At 41.8% G+C, this 26,908-nt stretch overlaps 1 protein-coding gene and 1 non-coding gene across 2 annotated transcripts; both read right to left on the reverse strand.

Annotated features, from left to right (window-relative positions):
- Nucleotides 1-8,316: 8,316 nt before the first annotated feature.
- TRNAA-AGC (transfer RNA alanine (anticodon AGC)) lies at nucleotides 8,317-8,392 on the reverse strand. The gene has a single exon. It is a non-coding gene; the product is annotated as a tRNA-Ala (tRNA).
- A 2,573-nt stretch (nucleotides 8,393-10,965) lies between these two features.
- Nucleotides 10,966-24,997, reverse strand: LOC136384845 (interferon-induced protein with tetratricopeptide repeats 1-like). The gene is made up of 2 exons (XM_066355477.1): nucleotides 24,884-24,997; nucleotides 10,966-14,288 (listed from the first exon to the last, which is right to left on the reverse strand). The coding sequence occupies exons 1-2, from the start codon at nucleotides 24,886-24,888 to the stop codon at nucleotides 12,857-12,859; spliced, it is 1,437 nt and encodes a 478-aa protein (XP_066211574.1). The 5' UTR covers nucleotides 24,889-24,997; the 3' UTR covers nucleotides 10,966-12,856.
- Between the last annotated feature and the right edge of the window lie 1,911 nt (nucleotides 24,998-26,908).

Below are 26,908 nucleotides of genomic sequence, written 5' to 3' on the forward strand. Positions count from 1 at the left end.
TCTTTTCTTTTTTTTCTTTCTCTCTCTTTTCTTCCCTTCTTCCCTCCTTCCCTCCTTCCTTCCTTCCTTCTTTCTTTTTCTCTTTCTTTCCTTCTCTAAAATAATGTCAAGAATTGTTCAGTGTTATTTTTGTTGCCAAAATGGCAGTGATACTCTTTGTAGTTTGCGCGCCCTAAGCTGAAACTGAAGTACCTGCTTCTAGTTTTGATTCAATAAACAACATTGCAGCGATGTGCATCTGTGCCATTATTTCCACTGGGTAAATTTAGATTAAAAATTTGGGTTAAAATATATACGTATTTTAAGTTTTGGAAGGTACTGTTGAATAACTGTAGAGAGGACCGTGTGTGCCAGGCAGGAGAAACATTAAGCATAAAGGCCTGGAGGCAGGGGCACAGTTGGCCCACATGAATGGTCTGTCTGGTTGGAGTAGAGAGAACCGGGATAAGTTGTAAGACATGATGAGGTCAAAGAGGCAATATGTGTGTGTAGCAGAAATTAAGGGGGACAGAGACGCCCAGACAAGTTGATGAAAGAAGTAGGATTTTAATAGCTGGTGGAGCAGCGTGACCCCAAAAGAGGGAATAAACCACAAACCCCTTAAAGTTAGATTTCTTACATCTTACGTACCTTTTATAGAACACGTGTTCATGCAAGTGGCTCGTGATCCTTTTGTCTAGAGCAGTTGTTCTCAAAGTGTGCTCCCTAGAAGATTTCCAGGTGCGCCTATGGTATTCCAGTGCCTGTTGGGGACCAAAAAACCAACAGGGTTTTTGAAGTTGAGATTTTTGGGGGGACAGAGGTGTGGGGAATTGGCTATAAGATGACAGTCTGCCGAACTCCCCACCTCACTTGCCTGATTAGGTTGCAAAAGGCTGTTAAACTGTGGTGCTGGATTGTTTACACTACCCTACACATTCCCCGGATAGACTGGAGGCAAGTTTCGTCTATCCTTTGTTTGGTGTAAAGTTAAGATGATATGTATGGTGGGGGTTTTGGATTGATGATTAAATATAAGGAATTGTCTCTTGAAGCCTTTTGGATTTCTATAAAAGAATATGTGGCAATATCTAAAAAAGCTTTGAACATTTTACTACAATTTTTAACATCTTATTTATGTGAATTAGGATTTCCTACCCTCAGCACAGTTAAGAGTAAAAATAGAGGAATCCCTCAATGTATTGATGAGGAAATGAGAGTTTGCCTTTCAAATATATGCCCAAACATTGAAGAAATCGCTAGGACACATCAGCCTCATGTTTCTCATAAACACAAGAATGAAAAAACAACACATTCCTGCCGGGACCTGCCAAATTTACTAAATCTTACTAAGAATGTCTTTCTACATATAAAAAGAAAACTTTTTTTGTCATATTTTAAATTTCTTAACCCCTTTTTTTACGAATTCTAAAAAGCATAGCTCAAAATATGTAATATAAAAATGTTTTTTAATGTCAGAATAAATTTAATGTTGTCATATTCATTTTGTTTAAGTACCATAAAAGCACACTTGGACTTTATATTTTTTTCTTTAATATTTGACTTAATTATTAGAACATATTTCTTAGAAATTTGTATATAGTGCGCCTACAATGTGGGATTTTAAATGCGCCCCGACTTCAAAAAGTTTGAGAACCACTGCTTTAGAGGTATACGGCACTCTTATGACTTCAGGAGGGGAGAGCGTTTCGAGGGGGGAAGGGGTTTCCGGACCACTGGTCTCAGCTATGTACAAGTCCGGTTCTTGCTTTGTTTTACAGCCAGCTCCAGGCAACCTTTCAGAGACCTGTAGTTAATCTATAACTGGCTGACTGAGTTACCCCTCCAGGTCCCTTTCCTTTGCATTCTTTTCTTCCTTCTCGGGGAAGAGGGTGGGGTGCTGCCCCTCCTTCCTCACGTGTGGTGGCTTGTAGGCTAGTGTAGTATTTATCTTAAGTAGGAAACCACATTTTGGGAAAGGTACTGGATAGTTTTAGCAAAAAATAGATACAGAATATTCTTCTTACCAAGGATGTAAAAAAATTAATAGAGCTCCAGTGTTTGAAAATTTTTCCAGTGCCCTGATCATACCTTTTCTTCCTTGTTCCTTTTCTTTCTTTCCTTTCTCTCAGCAGTGTCTGGGCCAAGAGATAGTCTCTGCTTATTAATTACCATAAAAGCATGCTTGGACTTTATATTTTTTTCTTTAATATTTGACTTAATTATTAGAACATATTTCTTAGAAATTTGTATATAGTGCGCCTACAATTATTTGTGGCAATCAAAGGAAAAAAAACAAGCAATCAAAGGAAAAAAAATCACCTACTTATATACTAATACATTTTAGAAATTCAAATTGAGAAAGACAAATGCCATCTATACAAATTTTAAAGGGATATACATTTTTCAGAATTGAAAAGAAAGACCTGACAGTTGAGTGGGTGTTGAACATGCTGAAGTTACTAGATGGAAATTGAATATCGATCTTTTCTTTTCACAGACTTGTTGGGTTGAGTGGATTCTTGGAAAAATCAGTAGTGTAACATCTTTTGAATTTCTTCTTATCAACATGTAAAACAACAGCAACTGGAGAAGAAGAATAAAAAGTGAAACATGGCAACTGATCTAAAATCTGTATGGGAAACTGAAACTTAAGTAATAGGGGGGACTCCTTCAGTTTCAGAACAAACTTTCACTTTCAAAAACTCATCCAGGAGATGGATGTAAATCAGACTTTCTCAGCTTTGGTACTCTTGAGCATTTAGGCTGGATAATTCTTTGTTGTAGGAAGCTGTCCCGTGCATCGAGGACGATTATGCAGCATCATTGCATATACCAGCGGTTCTCAACCTGTGGGTCGCGACCCCGGCAGGGCTCCAACGACCAAAACACAGGGGTCGCCTAAAGCCATCGGAAATACATATTTTATTTAAAAATGTATGGTATAATAAATATGTATTTTCCTATGGCTTTAGGCGACCCCTGTGTATAAAATATGTATTTTCCTATGGCTTTAGGCGACCCCTGTGTATAAAATATGTATTTTCCTATTGCTTTAGGCGACCCCTGTGTTTTGGTCGTTCGACCCCCCGCCAGGGTCGCGACCCACAGGTTGAGAACCGCTGGCATATACCATCTAGATATCCATGGAACCCTGCAGTTTTGAGGACCGAAATTGTCTGCAGATGTTGACAAATGTAACTTCTTTTTGTCCTGAGGTACACAGTCCTCCTTTTCCATCTTCCCTTTCCCCCACCTCAGTTAAAAATCACTGCTACAAAAAATACCCTCATGTATGTGCTTAAATTTTTTTTTAAATTAGTTTTCATAGCACAGCCTGCAAAAGATAGGAGATAGACTTAGGTAGGAGAGGAAATGTTGAATACAGCTGAATTCAATGTTGGAATTCAGGAAGAGGCCTGCATGAAAGCGTAGACATCAAGAGCAATGTCAGAGAACGCATTGTAGCGTGGGACTCCAGAGTGTAGCGTGGGACCAAGTTCAACAAGCTTGGTCTGATTGGGGACAAGATACAGAGCTGTGGACACACATCAAGGGTGAGTAATCCAAGCTGGCGCAGGATATAGGTTAGGGGTCCTGAGTCCCAACACAGTTTCACTTCTACCAGTATCAATGCAATGGAGACATTGGTAGCCTGGGTGATCCCCCAAGGAGCAGTAACCTCCAAAGACCTGGGCTGGGGCAACTATCATGGCAGGACATGGCAGAAGCTGAGGGTTGGCCTGATCCCTGGGCACTTGGAGAAATTCTTTTTTTTTTTTTTACAGAGGCAGAGATAGACAGGGACAGACAGGAACAGAGAGAGATGAGAAGCATCAATCATCAGTTTCTCGTTGCGCGTTGCGACTTCTTAGTTGTTCATTGATTGCTTTCTCACATGTGCCTTGACCGCGGGCCTTCAGCAGACCGAGTAACCCCCTGCTGGAGCCAGCGACCTTGTGTCTAAGCCGGTGAGATCTTTGCTCAAGCCAGATGAGCCTGCGCTCAAGCTGGCGACCTCGGGGTCTCGAACCTGGGTCCTTCCGCATCCCAGTCCAACGCTCTATCCACTGCGCCACCACCTGGTCAGGCTGGAGAAATTCTTAAGTGCAGGAATTCTAAATAAGAACAACTGAGGTCCTGTCAGGCATTTATAGGGGAGCAACAAGCCTCTGAAATTCAGCTATCCATTTAAAGTAAGGTGACCAATCATCTTCCTTTAGGGAGGACAGTCCTTCTTTTGTAAGTTCCGTTCTCCCTCAAAAAGTGCCCTCCTTTTTGATATTGGAAGACTACTCTGTAAATGTCCGTATTTAATCGATGCAGAGTCGATCCATTGCATGTGATGTGACGAATTTGTATTTGACATGATGATTCATCAAGAATCAGTACAGTGCCTCGAGATGCGATTATGAGACGCATGCGCTCCGCACAGGAGACCTTGAGAGAGCACGCAATATACCGAGCGTGCAAATGGCTTTGTGTACTTCTTACTGAAACACAACACAGCATGTACAACATTGTAGACTCACGATTATTTCTTCCTCAGTGAATATTCAATCATAGGTAAGCACAATTCACATTTTATTAATTCATTATCTATTTAATAATTTCCAAATACATAAAATTTTATTTACAAGTATTTTCCCAAAATTTGAGTTTTAAAGTGGAAATCTAACCTCAAACCATATCTATTAATAATGCATTTTGATTAAATAGTTGCATAAAACAGAGTTTTTAAATTAGAAAATGATAAATACAACTGAATATCACTCCAAATTAATGGTTTTGTTTGATATTTAGTTTTGTTAATTTAGCTTCCGGAAAATTCACCTACCATAATGTAACATTCTCAGTTCCTAATGTATAGAATTACATCGTTCATGTAACTCTATATTTTATTTTTAATTTTATTTAAGGGATGGAAAAATCAAAAAAGAGAAAATGCCATTTCAACAATAAATTGAAAAAGAAATTTCCATTCCTCATATCAAAGAAAGATGCCATTGTTTTCTCCAATATTTGCAGTGGAGAATTTTGTATTGCAGTTGGGGACATAGCCACGATAACAAAACACTTGACCACCCACAAACAAGCAATCATTAGATGCATCAGCTTCCAGTTGTAAAGTAACAAATTTTGTTTGAAACTTCAAATTATTCTGAAGATGAAAAATAGTTGGCTGCAATGGAGGGAACATTTGCATTTCATACCATAATTCACAAAGTTTTCATAGTATGGATTGTACAACTAAATTATTGAAAAAGTTTTACAATGCGGCCTGACCTGTGGTGGCGCAGTGGGATAAAGCGTCGACCTGGAACACTGAGGTTGCCGGTTTGAAACCCTGGGCTTGCCTGGTCAAGGCACATATGGGAGTTGATGCTTCCTGCTCCTCCCCTTTCTCTCTCTTTCTCTCTCCCCTCTCTCTAAAAAAAAAAAAAAAATCAATAAATAAAATATTTTTTTAAAAAAAGAAAAAGTTTTACAATGCAAAATTTTCATGTGCCAGGACCAAATGAGAGGCTATTTTGAAATCAGTATTTAAAACTCACTGTGACAAAATACAGAGGACTTGGAAACTGCAGCATTTGTAATGATTGTATCTGATGTATCAAATCATAATGAAATTAAATTGTATCCAATAATAGTAAGATATTTTAATGTTACCAAGGTCATTCAAGTAAAAATTTTAAATTTAGAATCCATTGAGGATGAAACTTCTGAAATTTTATCAAACCATCTATACAGAGTAATAAATGAAAACAGTTTGAAATCCAAAGTTGTTGCACTAATGGCTGATAATACAAATACACATTTTGGAGGGTGAAGATGCAAAGAGATGAATAATGTGTATGTAAAATTACAAGAGTTACTCCAAAAGAAAATACTAGTAATAGGTTGTAATGCACATATTTTGTCAAATGCAATCAACACAGCATCATGTACCATGTCAATTGATGTAGAAGTAATAACTACAATTTATTTGCATTTTAGTTGGTTTACCATTCATGTTGCTACTTTAAAACAATTTTGTAAAGAAGCAAATGTTGAATACAAAAAAAAGTTTTGGATATTCAAAAGTTAGATGGCGGCCCTGGCCGGTTGGCTCAGCGATGGAGCGTCGGCCTGGTGTGCGGGAGACCCGGGTTCAATTCCCGGCCAGGGCACACAGGAGAAGCGCCCATTTGCTTCTCCACCCCCCCCCCTTCCTCTCTGTCTCTCTCTTCCCCTCCCGCAGCCGAGGCTCCATTGGAGCAGGGATGGCCTGGGCGCTGGGGATGGCTCCTTGGCCTCTGCCCCAGGCGCTGGAGTGGCTCTGGTCGCAACAGAGCGACGCCTCAGAGGGGCAGAGCATCGCCCCCTGGTGGGCAGAGCGTCACCCCTGGTGGGCGTGCCGGGTGGATCCCGGTCGGGCGCATGCAGGAGTCTGTCTGGCTGTCTCTCCCTGTTTCCAGCTTCAAAAAAAAAGAAAAAAAAAAAAAGTTAGATGGCTTCCTCTAACACCTGCTATAGAGCATGTTCTACAATTATTTGAGCCTCTCCGTTTATATTATTTAAGTTTAGACAAATGTCCTAAAATCCTGGAATTGTTTTTTAATAATAAAATATCTGAGATAGTAATGTATTTTGTATATAATCAAGCATCTATTTTTCACAAAATGATTCAAAAGATAGAAGGTGAACACATTTTAGCTATGGAAGTTAGTCTTATTTTGAATGACTTTATCCTTCAATATAAATCTCGTTTTGAAGAAAAATTTCTTCCACCTGACCAGGCAGTGGCGCAGTGGATAGAGCGTCGGACTGGGATGTGGAGGACCCAGGTTCAAGACCCCGAGGTCGCCAGCTTGAGTGCGGGCTCATTTGGTTTGAGCAAAGCTCACCAGCTTGGACCCAAGGTCGCTGGCTTAAACAAGGGGTTACTCGTTCTGCTGTAGCCCCGTAGTCAAGGCACATATGAGAAAGCAATCAATGAACAACTAAGGTGTCACGATAAAAAACTAATGATTGATGCTTCTCATCTCTCCGTTCCTGTCTATCTGTCCCTATCTATCCCTCTCTCTGACTCTCTCTCTCTGTCTCTGTAAAAAAACATAAAATAAGAAAAATTTCTTCCTTTAATTATAAAAAGAAAATTGTCAGACTTAGAGGAATCAAATCCAGGCATAACAGAAAAGTTTTTCAAAGAAGTGCAGAATTTTTACCAGACATCTTTTCAATATATGGAAGATTGGTCTGAAACAAACATCACGGAAAATAACAGTTTTCAATGATTTTTTTTTTTACTTCATCACAAGTATATTGGACAGATATTGAATCTTGTCTTGAGTTTTTATCTAAAAAAATGCCAGACATCAAAATAGACTACAACTATCTCTTTGAAGAACTTAGAAGACTGAATGTATACTTAAATTCTGAAAAATTAATACAATGGAAAAATGAACACGTCGAAATTAATAAAAGATGGGTGGAAATATGTGGGTAGAGCACAGAGCGCATTGCTAGCAGCTGTGGCTGATGCAGTGCTGTGAGAACACTCCAGCACCTGAAACCCTCCTAGGCACACCCAGGAGGGAGCTCGCCCGCTGTGGGAAGGTGGCTCAGCGTCAATCAGGCAGCTCCCTGACCTTTTCGGCCATTGGCTGTGAAGGACATGCTGTAACACCCAAAGGCCGAACCTGTGTATATAAGCTGGCTTATTTCCTGAATAAAGCAGATCTGTGTCACGAACCTGGTCTCCAGAGTTGGGTCTCTGTGTCTTCGTCGTCCTCACCCCCTGTGGGCCTTGTCCACAGAAATATTCAGCCATTTCAAAAATGAACATATTCCATGTGAAAATTTATTTATTCTTGTTCAATTTACATTGTGCTGCCCTGGAACTAATGCAGCAGTTGAAAGATTTTTTTTCGATTTCTAATGATTTTTGGACAAGTGAGAAATCAAGATTGAATGTTGATCCTCTATCTGCAGCACTTGCCGTAAAATTCAATATGAAGGATATTTCTTGTTCAGATATTTCCAGTATATTGTTTGTTTGTTTGTTTGTTTGTATTTTTCTGAAGCTGGAAACGGGGAGGCAGTCAGACAGACTCCTGCATGCGCCCGACCGGGATCCACCCGGCACGCCCACCAGGGGGCGATGCTCTGCCCATCCAGGGCATCGCTCTGTCGCGACCAGAGCCACTCTAGCGCCTGGGGCAGAGGCCAAGGAGCCATCCCCAGCGCCCGGGCCATCTTTTGCTCCAATGGAGCCTTGGCTGCGGGAGGGGAAGAGAGAGACAGAGAGGAAGGAGAGGGGGAGGGGTGGAGAAGCAGATGGGTGCCTCTCCTGTGTGCCCTGGCCGGGAATCGAACCCGGGTCTTCCGCACGCTAGGCCGACGCTCTACCACTGAGCCAACCGGCCAAGGCCATCAAATATATTGTTACAAGATGATACATTGACAAAAATTCATTGAATTATTCATTCAATAATTTTTTACAATTATTATTAAAAATTAATAGACAGGCCCTGGCCAGTTGGCTCAGTGGTAGAGCGTCGGCCTGGCGTGCAGGAGTCCCGGGTTTGATTCCCGGCCAGGGCACACAGGAGAGGCACCCATTTGCTTCTCCACCCCTCCCCCTCTCCTTCCTCTCTGTCTCTCTCTTCCCCTCCCGCAGCCAAGGCTCCATTGGAGCAAAGATGGCCCCGGGCGCTGGGGGTGGCTCTGTGGCCTCTGCCTCAGGCGCTAGAATGACTCTGGACGCAACAGAGTGATGCTCCAGAGGGGCAGGGTATCACCCCCTGGTGGGCGTGCCAGGTGGATACCGGTCGGGCGCATGCGGGAGTCTGTCTGACTACCTCCCGGTTTCCAGCTAAGGAAAAATGGAAAAAAAAAAAATTAATAGACATGTAAGCATAATTACAATATAAAATATTACAAATGTTTTTGTTATGCATTTATCACATTATAGTGTATTATTGTTGCAATGAATAAAATGTTTCTTTTATTTATGATATTGTTTTCTTCAATTTATTTTTGCCCTCATTTTCATTGTAAAAAAGTTGGTCACCTTAGTTAAAGAAACCTCTTGGTAATGCCTGGAGATCTTCATGTGTAAATTTAGCAGTAGTGTTGTCAGTACCAAACAACATCTATTTTTCTGGATTTGCTGCTTATTGTCTCCCTCTGCAAGCATCTAGGCCAGGCATCCCCAAACTACGGTCCTGCCCGCAGGCTGCATGCTACCCCCTGAGGCCATTTATCCGGCCCCCGCCGCACTTCCCACTTCCGGAAGGGGCACCTCTTTCATTGGTGGTCAGTGAGAGGAGCACTGTATGTGGCGGCCCTCCAACGGTCTGAGGGACAGTGAACTGGCCCCCTATGTAAAAAGTTTGGGGGCCCCTAATAGGCTATCCCACACTTATTTTCCTGAGCTCTGGGAAGTATAGAGATCTCTTTCAGAGTTGGGAAGGATGGGCCTCAGAGATGGTATCAGGTCATAAGACATACTAAGTAACCACGATCGCTGGAGATTGTCAAACATATGTCACACAAACACATTACATATCTGCAGACTCTCTTTGTATGAATGAGCTCTGGCTTCTGGTGCAGATGATGCACAGCAATACCTGGGAAGAGTTGCCTAATAAAGAACCGACCAATTCAACGATTTACTTTGAATATATCTGAGTTGGCAGTGGTTAGACTTACTTTATCACCACACAGCCTTCTTTCCCAAACAAAAGCACTGTAAGGCATTGTTTTTGTGAAATCTGATAAATCTCTTCTTTTAGTGATAATAATGTTGGGAAGATTGCTTCTATGGAACTCTGATGCCTGCCCATCAATGTTATAAATTTTGCTCACTCTAATTCCTATAAAATTTTAGTAGCAATACAAAGCCCGGCTCATTATTTCTGAAAATTCCTTGGGGACAGAGGTGGATTTAATGGCGGGAGCACTGAATGCACGCCCTGGACCCCGACTTCTGAAGGGCCCTGCAAACCCCCAACTTTACACTTTTTTCTGATGACACCAAGTCTGGTTTCATATGTGCAATTTTAACATTAATAGTACATGATATTTTTTATTTATTTAAAAATATAGTTAACATGTATTTTTTTTTTTTTTGTATTTTACTGAAGCTGGAAACGGGGAGGCAGTCAGACAGACTCCCGCATGCGCCCGACCAGGATCCACCCGGCATGCCCACCAGGGGGCGATGCTCTGCCCATCCGGGGCATCGCTCTGTTGCGACCAGAGCCAGTCTAGCACCTGAGGCAGAGGCCATGGAGCCATCCCCAGCGCCTGGGCCATCTTTGCTCCAATGGAGCCTTGGCTGCGGGAGGGGAAGAGAGAGACAGAGAGGAAGGAGAGGGGGAGGGGTGGAGAAGCAGATGGGTGCTTCTCCTGTGTGCCCTGGCCGGGCATTGAACCCGGGACTTCCACACACCAGGCCGATGCTCTACCACTGAGCAAACCGGCCAGGGCTGTTAACATGTATTTTTATTTTCCCTGTCTCTTTCTTTTTTTTAAGGGGCCCAATACTTTCTTCTGCACCCGAGGCCTCAACTGACCTTACTCTGCCTCTGCTTGGGGACTTATATTCTCATGGATTTAGGGGTCTCCATCAAGAAATATAAGGAACCTAGAAGCTTAATGTACAAAAGGATTACCCCCAGAGTCTCCAGGGAAAGTAGGGCTCTGCCAACACTATAATTTTAGTCCATTGAAACCTATTTCAGATTTCTGACCTGCAGAACTATAAGATAATACATCTATGTGTTTTCAAGCCATCAAGTTTGTGATAATTTGTTACAGCCACAATAGCAAATTATGTTTATCCTCACCCAAAACATACACAGCAATGAAAAACAGTAACATTGTTTTATTTAATGCCTTTAAAAATATTATTTGTTGTGCAATGCCTTTTAGTAAAATGTCATAATCAAAGGTGATTGCCACACATGGTCTCTCATTTAGTATCCGTTTCATATTTCTTTTTTTTATTTTTATTTATTTATTTATTTATAGAGCGAGAGTCAGAGAGAGGGATAGATAGGGACAGACAGACAGGAACGCAGGGAGATGAGAAGCATCAATTACCAGTTTTTTGTTGTGGCACTTTAGTTGTTCATTGATTGCTTTCTCATATGTGCCTTGACTGTGGGGCTACAGCAGACTGAGTAACCCCTTGCTCAAGCCAGCAACCTTGGGTCCAACCTGGTGAGCTTTGCTCAAACTAGATGAGCCCGCACTCAAGCTGGTGACCTCAGGGTCTTGAACCTGGGTCCTCTGCATCCAGTCCGACGCTCTATCCACTGCGCCACCTCCTGGTCAGGCCAGTTCATATTTCTTGATCTAACTACATCAATACCAGCAAATGACTGAATAAATAATGCTTCTAATAAACTGGCATAAACAAGATAAACTGTTTGGAACAATTGACAGTTAACTATATTTCAAGCATCTTCACAGAAAAAGCTGACCTTTGACTGTGTTTTTGTTTTATCATCTGTTTTCCTCACTAGGTTGTAAACTGCATGAGATTTGGGTAAAATGCCTGCTTTGCTCATTGAAAGAAAGCTGAATATGCCACCCCAAATATGCCACATCATCTTGAGCTGATGGCAATTGAGAAGAAGCAGATATAAGAAAAGCTCTCTGCCTATCACACATCTGCCTATGACAGCACATAAATTCATGAAGTTGTCCCACCTTTCCTCTCTACAAGGAGAGACAGAAATTAATCACCTGAGACGACTGCAGGCGCTTATCAGCTCTGTCACTACCAAAGGAATGGACATTACAAATCTTACTAACGAGCAACTATCTCTCATTAGTTTTCCCCTATATCTCCCTCCTATCCTTCGCCACCCTAGAAACTCGAAGTTCTTTGTCTTTGTCTTATCACTTCTCGAAAAATTTATTATTCTCTTGTTAAGATGTCATATAAATCCAAGTTCTAACCACCTTTTTGAGTTACTCATCATGGGTACTGCCATGTGCATGTGAGATACACACTTGAATAAACTTTTGTTTATTTTTTTCTTGTTAATATGTTTTTGGTAAGTGTAATTTATGAGGCCCCAGCCAATGAACCTAAAATGAATAGAGGAAAAAGAATTTTTCCCTCTTATATCACCATAGTATTTTTTTAAATATTTTATTCATTCTAGAGAGGAAAGAGAGAGAGAGAGAAAAGAGGGGGAGGAGCAGGAAGCATCAAATCCCATGTGCCTTGACCAGGCAAGCCCGAGGTTTCAAACTGGTGACCTCAGCATTTCCAGCCAACGCTTTATCCACTGCGCCACCACAGGCCAGGCTACCATTGTATTTTTTATATCAAGCACTGAAAACTATTTTTTGACAAAATGAATGAATCATTTTACTTTATGTAAGTGCAGTGTTTTATTTGCTACAAATCTGCTTAACAAATTGTTATTTTTACTATATAACATTCATAGAGAAATGGTTTATGTCTCTCTTCCTCTCACACACAGAGACATATATATTCTGTTTTACTGTGTTCTGAATACAAGTCATATTTTATCAGTTTTGAATAATTGTTCAAAAATTACATGTTTCTGAAAGCAGCAAGCAGAGAAGATGATTAATACATGTCAACCTACAATCAAATGCAATATGACAGTGGTCCATACTTCAGCACCTACGGCAGCGTTTCTCAACCTGTGGGTCGCGACCCGGGCGGGGTCGCCTAAAGCCATCGGAAAATACATAATGCATATCAGGTATTTACATTCCGAATCATGACTGTAGCAAAATTACAGTTATGAAATAGCCACCAAAATTATTTTTTGGTTTGGGGTCACCGTAACATGAGGAACTGTATTGCGGGGTCACGGCATTAGAAAGGTTGAGAACCACTGACCTACGGGCTGTGTCCCACAGAGTTCTCGGAGTCTGCAGCCAGCCTCAGGGCCCGCTCATAGCACTCCAGGGCTTGATTCATTTCTCCTTTCAGTTTGTGCAGGAGTCCCAGGATGCTCAAGCTTTCCATGTCTGATGCATTTCTCTGAAGTTTCTTTGAAACCAATTTCTCCAAAGCACTGATACTTTTATTTCTCGCAAATAATGGCTTCTCTATTTTTATTGCTTTCAAATAATAGATAATAGCATCAACTTCAGATTTCTTTTGATATTCCTGAAATTGACCATAGTATAAATATATCTCTTGCAGTTTTTCTTCTTCAAGTGATTTCATGTGTAACGCTTTCTGATAAAGCTCTTCGGCTTTTATGCAGTTGCCTATTTCTATATACATATCTGCTAGGTTTATATAAACAATTTCGAATGTGGGCTTTTGTTCTAGAGCAAATTCAAAATGAAATATGGCTAATCTTGCTATTCTGTTTATATTTTCTCTACCCCGTCCTCTAGGCTGCCAGTTTGCAGCTTTCTTTATTTCAATAATTTGTGATCTATAGCAAATTCCTATCTGGTGATGCAGGAAGGCAGAGGAGGGTGTTGCCTGCAAAGCCATTTTTAAGAACTGAAGAGATTTATCTCGAGAGCCTTTTCTTCGATAAAACATGGCCGCATATCTAAAGACATAGGCCTGCGAACATGTGTTTTTCAGTGCCTCTTCAATGTACTTTTCTCCCTCAGCCTCTTGTCCTACATCCTGAAGCTTCAGGGCAAGCAGAACCTTAATGTAGGAATCTTCTGGATTTAGCTGGACAGCCCGTTTCAGGGGGTCCAGACTAAGTGCCCCGGGAACCTCTGCTGTTTGGTTAAGTTTATCCAGACGATAGGCGATAATTGCATACCCGGTGTTGAATTCAGGGTTTTCAGGCTCCGCTTCTAGAGCCTTTGCAAAGCAGGCTTTGGCCTGTTTGGAACCCTTCCTTCCACATTTCAGCAAGGCCCACCCTTCCTCGCAGTCCATTTCCGGACACTCCACTGCATAGCAGGAGGCACTGGCAAACTTCTTGCAAGTGTGCTCCACCTTGTCCAGGTAGATCTGAGCTTCTGCCGGTCTGCCCATGTGGTAATACAGCCAGGCATAGTTGCCCCAGGTAACCAGCCTTCGCACGTCTGCTTGGCCGGCATTTTCAGGCTGCAGTAAGTCTTCAGCTTCTTTCAAACTCTCCAGAGCTTCCTTATTCTGGCCTTTCAGGTGTCTCACATAGGCCAGGAGGTGGTATATTCCCACATTAAATTTTGTGTCTAGGAACTCAATCTCATCAAAGACCCTACTTTCTAAATCAATCAGTTCAGAATCTTCAATTGGCAACTTCCAAGTGAAGTGACATCTCAACTGCTCCAGCCTGTCTTTGATCTGATCTTCATCAGCAGTCTTACTGTGAAAACAAAAGCAGGTTTTCTTTGTTAGCAGATGAGCAGCCAATGCAAAGAAGCCAGATACTACATTTCACCTTCACAGCTTAGCCTTGGAAAGGACACACCTGCCCTGAATTTTTCAGTTTGTCTGCAGTTGATCCTTGAGCAACACGGGTGTGAACTGGCTGGATCCACTTGTACCTGGAGATATACAGTGTGTCCGTAAAGTCATGGTGCACTTTTGACCACTCACAGGAAAGCAACAAAAGACGACAGAGATGTGAAATCTACACCAAATAAAAGGAAAACCCTCCTAGTTTCTGTAGGATGATGTGGCAGCATGTGCGCATGCGCAGGTGATGACGTAACACCGTGTATACAGCGGAGCAGCCCACGGCCATGCCAGTCGAGATGTGGACGGTACAGAGGAAAGTTCAGTTTGTTCTATGGCTCACTAAATTCGAATCCGTGACCAAAGTGCAACGTGAATATCAGCACGTTTATAATGAAGGGCCACCGCATAGGAATAACATTACTCGGTGGGATAAGCAGTTGAAGGAAACCGGCAGTTTGGTGGAGAAACCCCGTTCTGGTAGGCCATCAGTCAGTGACGAGTCTGTAGAGGCTATACGGGATAGCTACCTAAGGAGCCCTAAAAAATCCATGCGTGAGCCCACATCGAACTGCACTGAATAGGTATGAAACTGGGAGAGCTTTCCTTTTATTTGGTGCAGATTTCACATTTCTATTGTCTTTTGTTGCTTTCCTGTGACCGGTCAAAAGTGCACTATGACTTTATGGACACACTGTATATATCTATATCTACCTATATCTAGACATAGATATAGATATAGAATTTTTTTTTTCCTTAGCGAGAGGAGGGGAGGCAGAGAGACAGACTTCCACATGTGCCCTGATTGGGATCAACCTGGCAAGTCCACTAGAAGGTGATGCTTTGCCCATCTGGGGCCCTTGTTCTCTTGCAACTGGAGCCATTTTTTTTTTCTTTTTTAGCACCTGAGATGGAGGCCATGGAGCCATCTTCAGCATGCGGGATATATTTCAATAAACATAGTCAACCCATCTTATCAGAGGTTTCACACGCAGGGATTCAACCAACTGTGGATGGAAAACAGTACTTTCATAGTCCCACCTGTAGATGGAAAATATAGTACTGTGTTTGATGTGTGGTTGGTTGAATCCACGAATCTGAAGGGCTGACTGTAGAGTTTAAAGTAATAGGGAGTTTTCGAACGTGTGGGGATGGGAGTTTAGGCAGTGTGATTGGAATCCTTACCTTCTATGCTGTTCAGTGGGCAACTGTATTTCTAAAATCTGCATGGAGTTTGAATGCAATTAGCTTGGCTCCATATGCTGGCTCTAGCACTCCGTCCAAGCAAGCTGTTTGGGCTTCAGAGTCCCGTTTGTAAAATAGTCCTTATAACACTGGGTTTTGTGAAGATTTATTAGCCATATATATACATTACTTAGAGCAGGGGTCCCCAAACTTTTTACACAGGGGGGCAGTTCACTGTCCCTCAGACCGTTGGAGGGCCGGACTATAAAAAAAAACTATGAACAAATCCCTATGCACACTGCACATATCTTATTTTAAAGTAAAAAAAAAAAACAAAAAAAAAAAAACAAAAACAGGAACAAATATAATATTTAAAATAAAGAACAAGTAAATTTAAATCAATAAGCTGACCAGTATTTCAATGGGAACTATGGACCTGCTTTTGGCTAATGAGATGGTCAATGTGCTCCTCTCACTGACCACCAATGAAAGAGGTGCCCCTTCCGGAAGTGCAGCGGGGGCCAGATAAATGGCCTCAGGGGGCCGCATGTGGCCCGTGGGCTGTAGTTTGGGGACCCCTGACTTAGAGCATATTATGTGCTATATAAGAATTTCCTATTTTCCTAGTAATATAGTTTAGGCAGAGCCCAGGGAGAAATGCAGAACCTCAGGAACTCCATCTGCAGATTATGCAACAAAATAAGACAACCTTAAAGAGATCATTTTGACCAATTATTTTTTGCACTTCTTATTTGGAAATAATTGTAGGTTCACAGAAAGTTGCAAAGGTAATACATAATTTCAGTGCACACTTCAACTAGTTTCTCCCAATGATTACCTTTTTAACAAATGTAGTATAATATCAAAAGTAGAAAATTGAAATTGGTATAATATTTGTATAGATCAATGTCACTTTATAACACGACTAAATCTATGGAACCAACACCTCAATCAAGATTCAAAACTATCCCATCATCACAAATATCTCCCTTATACTGTCCCTTAATAGTCACGTGTGTCCCTCCTCAGAAATCCCTCACCTCAGATAACCACTATTCTGTTCTTTGTCTCTATAATATTGTCATTTCAAAAGTGTCATATAAACAGAATCATACAGTGTGTGATTTTTGGAGATCGGCTCTTTTCCCTCATCGCTGACACCTCAGCTGTTTCCAGTGTGAACCTATTACAACTGCTGTGAACAGTTGTGTCTTTTGTCTGTACAAACAAACAAAAAAATTAATTTTCATTTCCCAGGGATAAATGACCAGGGATGTAACGGCTAGGTCATATGATAGGTGTGTGCTTACATTTCTAATTCTTTTAAATTAATTTTAGAGAGAAACAAAGACAGAGAGAGAAATTGGTTGTTCCTCTGATTTATGCATTCATTGGATGATTTTTGGTTGATTCTTGCATGTGCCCTATCTGGTTGGGGATCAAACCCACAACGTTGGCTTCTCAAGGACAATGCTCTAACCAACAGAAACTTCCAAACTATTTTTTAGAATATTTTATCAATTTTCATTCTTTACTTTTCTTTTTTTGTTTGTTTGTTTGTATTTTTGGTAGAAAGAGGGACAGACAGAAAGGGAGAGAGATGAGAAGCATCAACTCATAGTTGCGGCACCTTACTTGTTCATTGATTGCTTCTTACATGTGTCTTGATCGGGAGTCTCCAGCTGATCCAGTGATCCCTTGCTCAAGCCAGCAACCTTGGGCTCAAGCCAGAGACCTTTGGGCTCAAGCCAGTGACAATGGGGTCATGTATATGGTCCTATGCTCACTCAAGTGATGCTGAACTCAAGCTGGTGAGCCAGCGCTCAAGCTGGTTACTTCAAGGTTTTGAATTTGGGTCCTCAGGGTCCCAAGCTGACACTATATCCACTGCACCGCTGCCTGGTCAAGCTCAATCTACATTCCTATTAGCAATGTATGAACGTTCCAGTTATTTGAATCCTTACCAGCATTTCCTTTCTCACTATACAAAAAAAAATTTAGCTCTTCTAGTAAATGTGTGATCTTACCTCCATTTTCCTAATGCCTACTGGTGTGAACACCTTTTCATGTGTTTATTTGTCATCCACCTGTCCTCTTTGTTTAATTATCTCTTCATACTTTTTGCCTAATTTTTAGGTGGTTTGTTTGTTTTTTATTGTAAGGTTTTGAGAATTCTTTATAGATTCTAGATATGAATCCTATGTGAGGTACATGGTTTTCAAATATTTCCTCTTAGTGTGTAGTTTGTATTTATATTCTTTAATAAGATCGTTTGAATGGTAAACATTTTTACTTTTGATGAAGTGTAATTAATTGCTTTTGTTTCTCTTATGGATCATGCTTTTTGTATCATGTCCAGGAAGTCTTCACCAAGCCCAAGGTCCTGAAATTTTCTTCTATGATATCTTTGTTTTGCTTTTTAAAAATTTTTTCTAAGTGAGAAGCAGGGAGGTAGAGAGACAGATTCCCGCATGCACCCGACCAGGATCCACCCGACATGCCCACCAGGGGGCGATGCTCTGCCCACCTGGGGCTATGCTCCATTGCAACTGGAGCCATTCTAGCGCCTGAGGCGGAGGCCATGGAGCCATCCTCAGTGCCCGGGCCAACTTTTCTTCAGTGGAGCTTTGGCTGCATGAGGGGAAGAGAGAGATAAAGAGAAAGGAGAGGGGGAAGGGTGGAGAAGCAGATGGGCGCTTCTCCTGTGTGCCCTGGCCAGGAATCAAACTCGGGACTTTCACATGCCGGGCCAAAGCTCTATCACTGAGTGAAACGGCCAGGGCTGATTTCTTTGTTTCTTTGTTTTGGGTTTATTTGTAATATCTTGCTGATACATTTTTATGATGGCAAGTTTAAAATCCCTGTTAGACAATACTAACACCTGTGTCATTTTAGTGTTATCTGATTATTCTTTCTCATTCACATTGACATTTTCTGGGTACTTGGTATGACTAGCAATTACAGGTTGAAACCTGGACTTTTGGGTGTTATATTATGAGATTTGGAGTCACATTTATACCTGTTTTAGCAGGCCTCCTCTAATAGCACTGAGCTAGGGGGAAGGAAGGACACCTCATTCCACACTGCCAGATCAGGTAGAAATCATTTACACACTTGTCTTTTATTAGTAAGTTATGGAGGGCCTCGGCTCCTTGATGTTGATGGATGGGGGTGGCAGCTCAGACTCCCTCTGAGCTTCTACAGTCACTATGCTGGCTGTGAGGAGCTGGTGTGCCTTGTTACTCTTCTCTATGTGGCCTTAACTGATGCTGATAAGTAAGGTGAGTAGGAAAAATGCTGAACTCCACTAGGCCTCTGGGTAGTGGTGAAAATCCTGAGCTCCACTTGGCCTCTCTGACATCACCTCTTGGGAAGTGAGCGAGCATTCTTTACCACCAGGGAGGGGGTTGATGTTCAGAATCCACTTGTGGCCTTCACTGACATTGCAGAAAGAGAAAACCCTAGCCTGACCTGTGATGGCGCAGTGGATAAAGCGTCGACCTGGAAATGCTGAGGTCGCCGGTTCGAAACCCTGGGCTTGCCTGGTCAAGGCACATATGGGAGTTGATGCTTCCAGCTCCTCCCCCCTTCTCTCTCTCTGTCTTTCTCTCCTCTCTCTCCCTCTCTCTCTCCTCTCTAAAAATGAATAAATAAAATAAAATAAAATAAAAATAAAAAGGGGCAGACACAATAATCTCAATGAGTAACTACTTCACCTTCCACTCAGATTAAATTACTCAAATGCAAAAAGAAAATCAAACAATTAAAATATTAGATGATGATCTAGAAACCATAGGTATATGCTAATATTAAAATATAAACCTCACAACAAAGAAAAATCTCAGGACCGGATGGCTCACGGGTAAATTCTCCTACACATATTAAGTGTCTGGCCCACAGCTGCGCCTGGAGAAAGAGAGATAGCTAAACTTGCAGGTGACAAAGTAGCCAATTAAAGCAACAAGCCCAAGTTGAAAGAGTTAAGTCCATAACTGTTACTGCAGTGATATAAGTAAGAATATAAAACCGGGAAAAACACCAGCTCTCCTGGTCCATCCCCGTCTGCCCGAGTGGAGAGCAGCTGAAGTTCACGTCGATCAGCACTGACGTGGCTAAGAGCCCTGAACAGAAATTTCTGATAGTTAATGAACCCTGAAATCCCGGGAAAGGGAAGGGCAAGAGCTAGGAGTGGGTACTGAGTGATAGAAGGGAGGAGCGTCTTCAAGTTTTCCCTCTCCTCTTCCCAATATGGAGGTCTCTGCTGAAGTGCCTGAAGAAGACCTCTGCCCAAGGCAAAAAATAAGGAATGAAGGTGCCTGGGCTGGAATGCAAGTGAGTGCAGAGCATGCCAAGGGAGAAGGGCCTGAGTCATTGACAGCCTCCTTCAGAGACAGCAGTTCATTGGCTGCGCGCTAGGGCGGGTGTGTGAAAGGCAGGTTTCCCCTGTGAGACCTGTCAGGAAAACCCTTGTAATTTCCTATCATCAGGCCTAAAAAAAAAAAAATCACATGTAGATTTTAAACCAGGAGTTGGACTCATAAAAAATTTAAAATCAAAATATTAAATAACAAGAACACTAGACTCTACTTTCACACTCACAAGTTCTATGAGGACAGCATTACTCTGATACCAAAGACATTAAGATAAAAAAATTAAACCATAGACCAATTTCTCTTATGAGTATTGATACAAAATCCTCAACTAATACCAGCACACTTAATTTAACTGTTTAGTAAAAGTCCAAACACCTTGACCAAATGGCACTTATTTCTGGGATACAGAAATATTTCTGGGTTCAATATTTGAAAACCATTCAATTTAATACATCATATTAACAAAATGAAAGAAAAAACTCCACCACATCATCATCTGAATTGAGTGGAGAAAACATTTGACAAATCCAACACATTTCAATGATAAAACCACTAAAAAATCTAGAGGGAAACTACCTCAATATGACAAAGGCCATATATTGAAAATCCACATCTTATATCCTGCTCAGTGGTGAGAGACTAAACCTTATCCTCTAAACCAGGGGACCCCAAACTTTTTACACAGGGGGCCAGTTCACTGTCCCTCAGACCGTTGGAGGGCCGGACTATAAAAAAAACTATGAACAAATCCCTATGCACACTGCACATATCTTATTTTAAAATAAAAAAACAAAACAGGAACAAATACAATATTTTAAATAAAGAACAAGTAAATTTAAATCAACAAACTGAGCAGTATTTCAATGGGAACTATGCTCCTCTCACTGACCACCAATGAAAGAGGTGCCCCTTCTAGAAGTGCAGCAGGGGCCGGATAAATGGCCTCAGGGGGCCGCATGCGGCTGTGAGCCGTAGTTTGGGGACCCCTGCTCTAAGGTCAGGAACAAGATAAGAATGCTTGCTTTTGCCACTTCTATTCAAGACAGTATTGGGAGTCTTAACCAGAGACATTAGTCAATAAAAAGAAATAAAATATATCTAAATTAGAAATATAGAAGTAAAATTTATCTCAGCTCAAAAATAATATGATCTTTTATGTAGATAATCCTAATAATTTCACACAAGTCTGTTAAAACTAATAAACAATTTTAGCAAAATTGCAGTATATAATAATTAACATGCAAAAATTAATTTTGTTTCTATACCATAACAAGAACAATCTAAAAGAGAAAACAGCCCTGGCCAGGTAGCTCAGATGGATAGCATGTCACCCCAAGATACTAAGGTTGTGGGTTCAATCTCCAGTCAGAGCACATACAGGAATCAACCAATGAATGCAAAAATATAAGTGAAACAACAGACCGATGTTTCTCCCTCTCGTCCTTTTTCTCTAAAATCAATCAATAAAAATAATTAAAGAAAAATTTTATTTATAATAGCATCAAAAAGACTAAACTTTAGGGAATAAATTTAACCAAGGGGGCAAAAAAATTACACACTGAAAAATTACAAAACATTGCTGAAGAAAACTAAAGAAGACACAGAGGGAAAGGCATCTTGCATATATGGGTTGGAAGACTTCAATTGCTATGATGTAAATACCACCCAAAGCAATCTATAGATTAAATGTAATTTCTACCAAAATCCCATTGATTGTTTTAGCAAAAATTTTTTTAAAATCTATTTTAAAATTCACATAGAATCTCAATGGATCTCAAATAGGAAAAAAAAATCTTGAAAATGAAAAACAAAGTTGAAGGTCTAATATTTTTTTATTTCAAAACTTATTACAAAGATACAGTAATAAAAACAGAGGTACTGAGAGCCCTGGCGGGTTGGCTCACTGGTAGAGCGTTGCCTGGCGTGCGGAAGTCCCGGGTTCGATTCCCGGCCAGGGCACACAGGAGACGCGCCCATCTGCTTCTCCACCCCTCCCCCTCTCCTTCCTCTCTGTCTCTCTCTTCTCCTCCCACAGCTAAGGCTCCATTGGAGCAAAGATGGTCCTGGCGCTGGGGATGGCTCCGTGGCCTCTGCCTCAGGCGCTAGACTGGCTCTGGTTGCAACAGAGCGACGCCCCCTGGTGGGCGTGCCGGGTGGATCCCAGTGGGGCGCATGCGGGAGTCTGACTGCCTCCCGGTTTCCAGCTTCAGAAAAATTAAAAAAAAAAACAAAAACCAGAGGTACTGACATAAAGACCACTTAAACTTTATTATGTTCTTATAGGCCCTATTTCCAAATACAGTCACATTGAGGGTAAGGGCTTCAAAATATGGATTTAGGGGTGGACACAATTCAGTCCATAACAATGGTCAAATGATGTTTGAGGCCCTGGCCGGTTGGCTCAGCGGTAGAGCGTCGGCCTAGCGTGCGGAGGACCCAGGTTCCATTCCCGGCCAGGGCACACAGGAGAAGTGCCCATTTGCTTCTCCACCCCTCCGCCGCGCCTTCCTCTCTGTCTCTCTCTTCCCCTCCCGCAGCCAAGGCTCCATTGGAGCAAAGATGGCCCGCGCGCTGGGGATGGCTCTGTGGCCTCTGCCTCAGGCGCTAGAGTGGCTCTGGTCGCAACATGGCGATGCCCAGGATGGGCAGAGCACTGCCCCCTGGTGGGCAGAGCGTCGCTCCATGGTGGGCGTGCCAGGTGGATCCCGGTCGGGCGCATGCGGGAGTCTGTCTGACTGTCTCTCCCTGTTTCCAGCTTCAGAAAGAAAAAAGAAAAAAAAAAAAAGGATTTTTGACACATGTGCCAAGAACATTTAATGGGGAAAGATAAGTGTTTCAACAATGTGTTGGGAAAACATTGTTGGATATCCACATGCAAAAGAATGAAGTTGAACCCTTACATTATAACATATACAAAAAAAAGTAACTCAAAAGGGATCAAAAACCTAAATATAAGACCTAAAACTATGAAAATCTGAAAAGAAGACATAGGGGAAAAGCTCTATGACAGTGTATTTGGCAATGATTTTTTAGACATGATACCAAAAGCACAAGCCACAAAGTAAAAATAGATAAATTAGATGTCATCAAAGTTGAAAACTTTTGTGCATCAAAAGACACTATATTTACCACTTGTAAATTTTATCTTGCATGTATTTTATCAAAAATAAAAAAACAACGTATTATTAACCTGAACAGAAATTCTTCAAATTATATATGTATATTTTTTCAAGGATATGTTGAAAAAAACACAAAAGCATTATAATAAAAGAGCTAATTAGTAGGCTATCTGGTACCCTTTAAGAATACTGGTTTAAAGGTTAAATAAGGAAAAAAAAAGGTTAAATAAGGTGTCATTGGATAGAGACTATGGTTCATGTCTCAGCACTATCACTTATTACATATACATATATATATATATATATATATATATATATATATATATATATATATTTTTTTTTTTTTTTTTTTTTTTTTTTTTTTTTTTTCCTGAAGCTGGAAACGGGGAGGCGGTCAGACAGACTCCCGCATGCGCCCGACCGGGATCCACCCGGCACGCCCACCAGGGGGCGTCGCTCTGTCACGACCAGAGCCGGTCTAGCGCCTGAGGCAGAGGCCATGGAGCCATCCCCAGTGCCCAGGCCATCTTTTGCTCCAATGGAGCCTCGCCTGCGGGAGGGGAAGAGAGAGACAGAGAGGAAGGAGAGGGGGAGGGGTGGAGAAGCAGATGGGCGCCTCTCCTGTGTGCCCTGGCCGGGAATCGAACCCCGGACTTCCGAACACCAGGCAACGCTCTACCACTGAGCCAACCGGCCAGGGCTATTACCAATATTTTTAAATTGAAGATTCATTATTGCGCAATCAGTATGAGTACCTGCCTCATAGTTTCTTTTGAGGGTTAAATGCAATAATTTACAGAACAATTTTAGAATCCAGGTGGCACTTAATAAACATTCAGGAAGTGATGGCTACTTATATATTATAATAATTATTATTATCAGTGACAACACAATCTATCTGTCTGTGGACCAAAGCAGAGAGGAAGATTGATCTAAGTCCCATAATTGTGCATTTTCTGGAAATTTTGCTCCTTCAAAATTTTACCCACTGGAGAGCTAAGGGACAATTTACAGATCAAATTGGATTACTGTCTCTTTTAAAATCTGCTGATATCAGGGATCATTTGAATCTACCTTCAATTTGGACAACACAGAAATGCCCACATTAGGTCCTTTAGCTAAGGAAGATGTGGATGTTACCCAGTGCAGGAGTCCAGCCAAGCCCCGGGGGACACAAGGCTATCAAGTAATTTGTAGTTCACCCGGCTTCCCCAGAGGACAGGAAATCTGTAGTCTTAAACCCAGTTGGACTGAGAGGGCCTGATTCGGGCTTCAGGAGTGAAGGTAGTGAGACCAGAAGCCCACAGAGGAAATTCAGCGAGTCCTCCTACTCTTCCCCACCGTATCTCCCTCAACACATCTGGGAGACCTGACGACCAGGGTGGCTCACACAGCTGTGTGGGTCCTACATTTCCTCCAAAGGGACGAGCCAGCTAAAAGCTCCGTCTCTCTCCAGACAAACTGTCCACTCCCTCCCTATGTCAGACAGAAGTGAGTTCAATGGAAAATAATTTCAAAGGTTAGGATCACCTCTGCCCTGCAAAATTCTTTTCCCGTTTCCTTCCTCTTCTTTGGGCTTCAACATGAGATAAGCCTTCTCGGGATGATACAAAAATGAAAACACCTGAATGAATAAACCAGTTTATGTGTGTATGTGAATGTGCACACACACGCGCGTGCAAACACACACTCAAACCACAAGCAGATGCTGCAACAGAAGAGTTAGGAAGCTTGACATCACTGAAGCTAAGCCTGTTGAGAAAGCAATGATTAATATTTTTTTTTTCAGAAACTTTAGAAAGGCAGAGAAGCAGAGAAAGCCTTACCTCATGGTTGTTATGAATTAGGCAGCAGTTCAGCAGTGTTTTGCTAAGCTGGGTGGTTTCTCTCAGGTCTCGCCAGCCTGTCTTGAAGATTTTCAGTTGGCTTTAAGCCCTAAGACAAGGCTATATAAAGGAGATCCACATCCACCAATGAGGTAACCTGTGGGCGTGTTCTTGCAAGAATACAGTGAAAACCAGGGTAAAAACCAACTGGAAAGTGAAACTGAAGTTGTCGAGAGTTCCTGCTGAGGAAAGTGAAACTAAAACAGTGATCATATTCTTTGTTTCGTTTTAAAAGGGACTGAGGAGAACATGGTGAAGTACACAGCCTTAGTGATATTAGGGTTCTGATCTGAGGCCATCCCCGGGTTCATAGACACCTGGGAGCGAGGAGATGCCATTATGCGGAGTTCACTGAACCTGGAGCCAAGGACACCTGTGACAATTGGCTGTTTGTACTTGCCAAGGTCTGTCTGTGCCTGTGTGCTCATCTGGAAACAGAAATTGCTCATTTTACGGTATAAAGTTCTTCAAATCTCAGAACTGGAGTCTTAACCCAATATTATTCCCATTTTCTGAGAACTGTGTCTTACTCATTATTCAGTGCCTTTGCATACCCTTCTGGAGAAGCATCAAGGACAATAAGAGGCCCATAACCTCTTTCTTATACACAGAAACAGAGAAAATGCATGTGCTACCATCTTGAAACTTTAAACAAAACATATTACGCCTGAATGACAATATTTTCTTATTTTTAATGCTCTCTATTGTCGTGATCTAATGTGTTCTTATGCCCCAAACATGACTGTCACATCCATGCGAGAGCATTGTCGGGTCCTCTTGGTGCCATTGGCCTCCAGCCTGTTCCATGTCATCTTTACTCATGATGGTTGTGCTAAGAAATGAAGAACAGTAAGTGCTGAGACTCGGATCCTGGGGACAGTTTAGTCTCCTATTAACAGGAGTTGGCCAAGCTCCTGTTTCTGTTTTCATTGGAAGTTGCCCCACTCTCCTGATACCTGCAAAAAAGTGCAGGTGATTCCCCAGCAGATTTGCAAAGCAAACTTATTTCCAACCACATTAATTTAGTCATTGGGAAATGCTTACCGACAGGAGACAATGAGACTTGCTTTGCTGGAAAGTTGACACTAAAGTATTCAATCTATAACATATATATGTGGGTACCATTGTCAGCCATGTTTTCCCATGTGGTCTGAAAATAATAAAAACAAGGGAATCTTGCCTGACCAGGCAGTGGCGCAGTGGATAGAGTGTCAGACTGGGACGCAGAGGACCCAGGTTCGAGACCTGAGGTCACCAGCTTGAGCGCAGGCTCATTGGGTTTGAGCAAGGCTCACCAGCTTGAGCCCAAGGTCGCTGGCTCGAGCAAGGGGTCACTCGGTCTGCTGTAGCCCCCGGTCAAGGCACATATGAGAAATCAATCAATGAACTAAGGAACCGCAAGGAAGAATTGATGCTTCTCATCTCTCTCCTTCCTGTCTGTCTGTCCCTCTCTCTGACTCTCTCTGTCTTTGCCACAAAAGGAAAAAAAAAACATTAAAAAAACAACAACAGGGGAATCTTAGTCACAGAGAAGAATAGCAAGTGATTGAACAACAAGAAAATAGAGACTTTGAGACAAGAGATAGAAAGTTCTGATGGTATATCTAGTCCTCAGCTTCACCATTAAGAGCCAAGAGGCAAGGGCCATGTGTTGTGTCTTACGAGGTTTCCAGGTGCGTTCTGAGTTTTACAAAACTGGATTGCCAATGACTGGAACTCAGGTTATATTGAGGGGTGTTCCCAGTGCTGCAAAAGCCCAGTAACTGGTGAGGGTTTGGATCCCAATCTGCTTCACACCCAAGAAGAGAACTTGAGTTCACTGTTGCTTGTCATGCAGATTGGTGGCTGGATTCCAAATGTTCCAGCATGGATACTCACATTCTGTGTCTAATTCTAGCTTAACATTAACCATAGTTCATATAATTTAAGTTTAAACATTAGCAACTACCTGCCACATAAAAGCAT

Source organism: Saccopteryx leptura, chromosome 13, assembly GCF_036850995.1.
Source record: "Saccopteryx leptura isolate mSacLep1 chromosome 13, mSacLep1_pri_phased_curated, whole genome shotgun sequence".
In the NCBI taxonomy this organism is placed as follows: Eukaryota; Metazoa; Chordata; class Mammalia; order Chiroptera; family Emballonuridae; genus Saccopteryx; species Saccopteryx leptura.